Source organism: Hipposideros armiger, unplaced genomic scaffold (genome assembly GCF_001890085.2).
Source record: "Hipposideros armiger isolate ML-2016 unplaced genomic scaffold, ASM189008v1 scaffold_1138, whole genome shotgun sequence".
NCBI classification, from domain to species: domain Eukaryota; kingdom Metazoa; phylum Chordata; class Mammalia; order Chiroptera; family Hipposideridae; genus Hipposideros; species Hipposideros armiger.
In genome coordinates, this window is record NW_017732488.1 from 416,790 (window position 1) to 418,614 (window position 1,825).

Below are 1,825 nucleotides of genomic sequence, written 5' to 3' on the forward strand. Positions count from 1 at the left end.
CATTGCCTTTTTATATAGCCTGTGAATCAGAAAACAGGTCTCTCCCGTCATACCTGTCAAGGCTGGTTCACACATAGTTTGCTGCTGGAGGCCCTCACTGACCATCTGGTCAACTGGATTTAAGTACAGAGATAAAGAAGCAGAAGTCCAGAGAAGAAAAGTGACTATCCTGAGGTTATAGAGCTGTCTAGGAGAAGGAAAATGCCTCCAATATTCCACTAGGTGTCCTTTCCTCTTCCTCAATAGTGAGTAGAGCCTGGGGGACTGTACCACCTCCTGCCAGCCTGAGAAAGTTCAATGTTTTGGTCTCCAGGTTCCAAGGAAAGGCCTTAGGTATGGAAATTGGATCAGCCCACTCCTGCCCCAATGACCAGGAAGCCTTACCATCCACTAGGACACTGTTCCTGTCCAGGGTGAAGTTCTGCAGCTGGGTGCCATTCTGGGTCAGCCACAGGAATTCCTCATACATGGCAACTCTGTCTACTTTCTGTGCCAGTGGTGAGAAGTTACACAGGGAGTCCACCCCAGTGTGGTTGCTGTAGGGGACAGACCTAGAAGGACATAAGGATGAACAGGAGTTTCTGGAATTCTACCCTGATTCTAGGTTTCTTCCTTCTAGGTTCTGTCCAAGAGAACTTTCTACAATGATTTAAACATTTGCATCTCAGTACAGTCATTCTTAGCCACAAGTTGCTACTGAGCACTTAAAATGTGGCCCGTGTGTGTGAGTGAGAAACTGAATTTTCATGTTATTTAATGTAATGTAATTCATTCATAAATAAATAGCCACAGGGAGAACACTTTTGAAATGTTGGAATAAGGGTTTCTGAAAATCCATAAAAACAATGAGAACAGAGTAAAAATGGTCCAAGTCAATTTTTGAAACATCTAGAAAAGAACCAAAGGCTTACAACAATCTGAGGAGTATTTAGTTAAGAAAATGCCTGAATTATGATAAAGGGAGTAAGCACTGTGGCATTATAAGTTGTACTATTCCCATTCTAATCTCACAATATGCTTAGTATCTTTGAAAACCATTGATCTCAGAACCAGGGTAACTGTGAAAAACAGCAACTAAGTAGCTATAGTGAGTTTGGAACTCCCCAAAAGATGCATTCCAATTTGTTTTTATTTGACCTGTCTAGCAACTTGAGAAATATCCCCATTTTCAGGGCTTGTCTTTATTTGACTCAGAGCTTGCTCAGTTAGGAAAGCCTATCTCAAGAAACTTGTTAAAAAACACGCATTGGTAACTGTTTTGCATTGTAGCTGCATAAAGGAGCAATATCAATTGAGGCAGGCCAGAGGTAAGCCAAAAACTTGAAATAAAAATTGAGGGAATGTGATGTCCACAGTGGGTTTTGAAAATCTCCAATGTATTTGAGGTGATCTAGAAATGTGCAGTGTTGTGTGTGCATGCCCAGGGAAGACTAGAAAAGCTCTTAATCACTCATCTTTATCCAAAAAGTTGGCTTGATATAAAAAAATTGATTAATGTAATCTACCATAGTAATAAAGTACAAATACTACATTATCTTAATATTTACATACAAAAGAAAAGTTCACATAATACATCTTTCATGATTAAAAAAATAAAACACTTAACAGATTGAAGGTAAAAAGAAAACTCAACCTGATAAAAAGCATCCAAGGAAAACCCACAGCTAACACTATAGTTAATGGTGAGAGACAGGAAAATATCCCCTAAGACCAGGAACAAAACAAAAATGCCCTCATCTCATATGCGAATCACATTTTAATAGAGGTTCTAGTGAGGGGAATTTGGCAAGAGAAAGAAATAAAAGGCATCCTGATTGGAAAGGAA

General features: G+C 39.3%; 1 protein-coding gene across 1 annotated transcript in view; it reads right to left on the reverse strand.

The window, feature by feature from the left end:
* Window positions 1-1,825, reverse strand: part of LOC109376481 (mucin-16-like) — a 46,865-nt gene that overhangs the window by 3,553 nt on the left and 41,487 nt on the right. The window contains exons 13-14 of the mRNA XM_019632407.1: window positions 385-551; window positions 54-113 (exon numbers count right to left, since the gene is read on the reverse strand). Coding sequence (XP_019487952.1) covers window positions 54-113; window positions 385-551 — 227 coding nt within the window. The remainder of the gene's footprint in view (window positions 1-53; window positions 114-384; window positions 552-1,825) is intronic.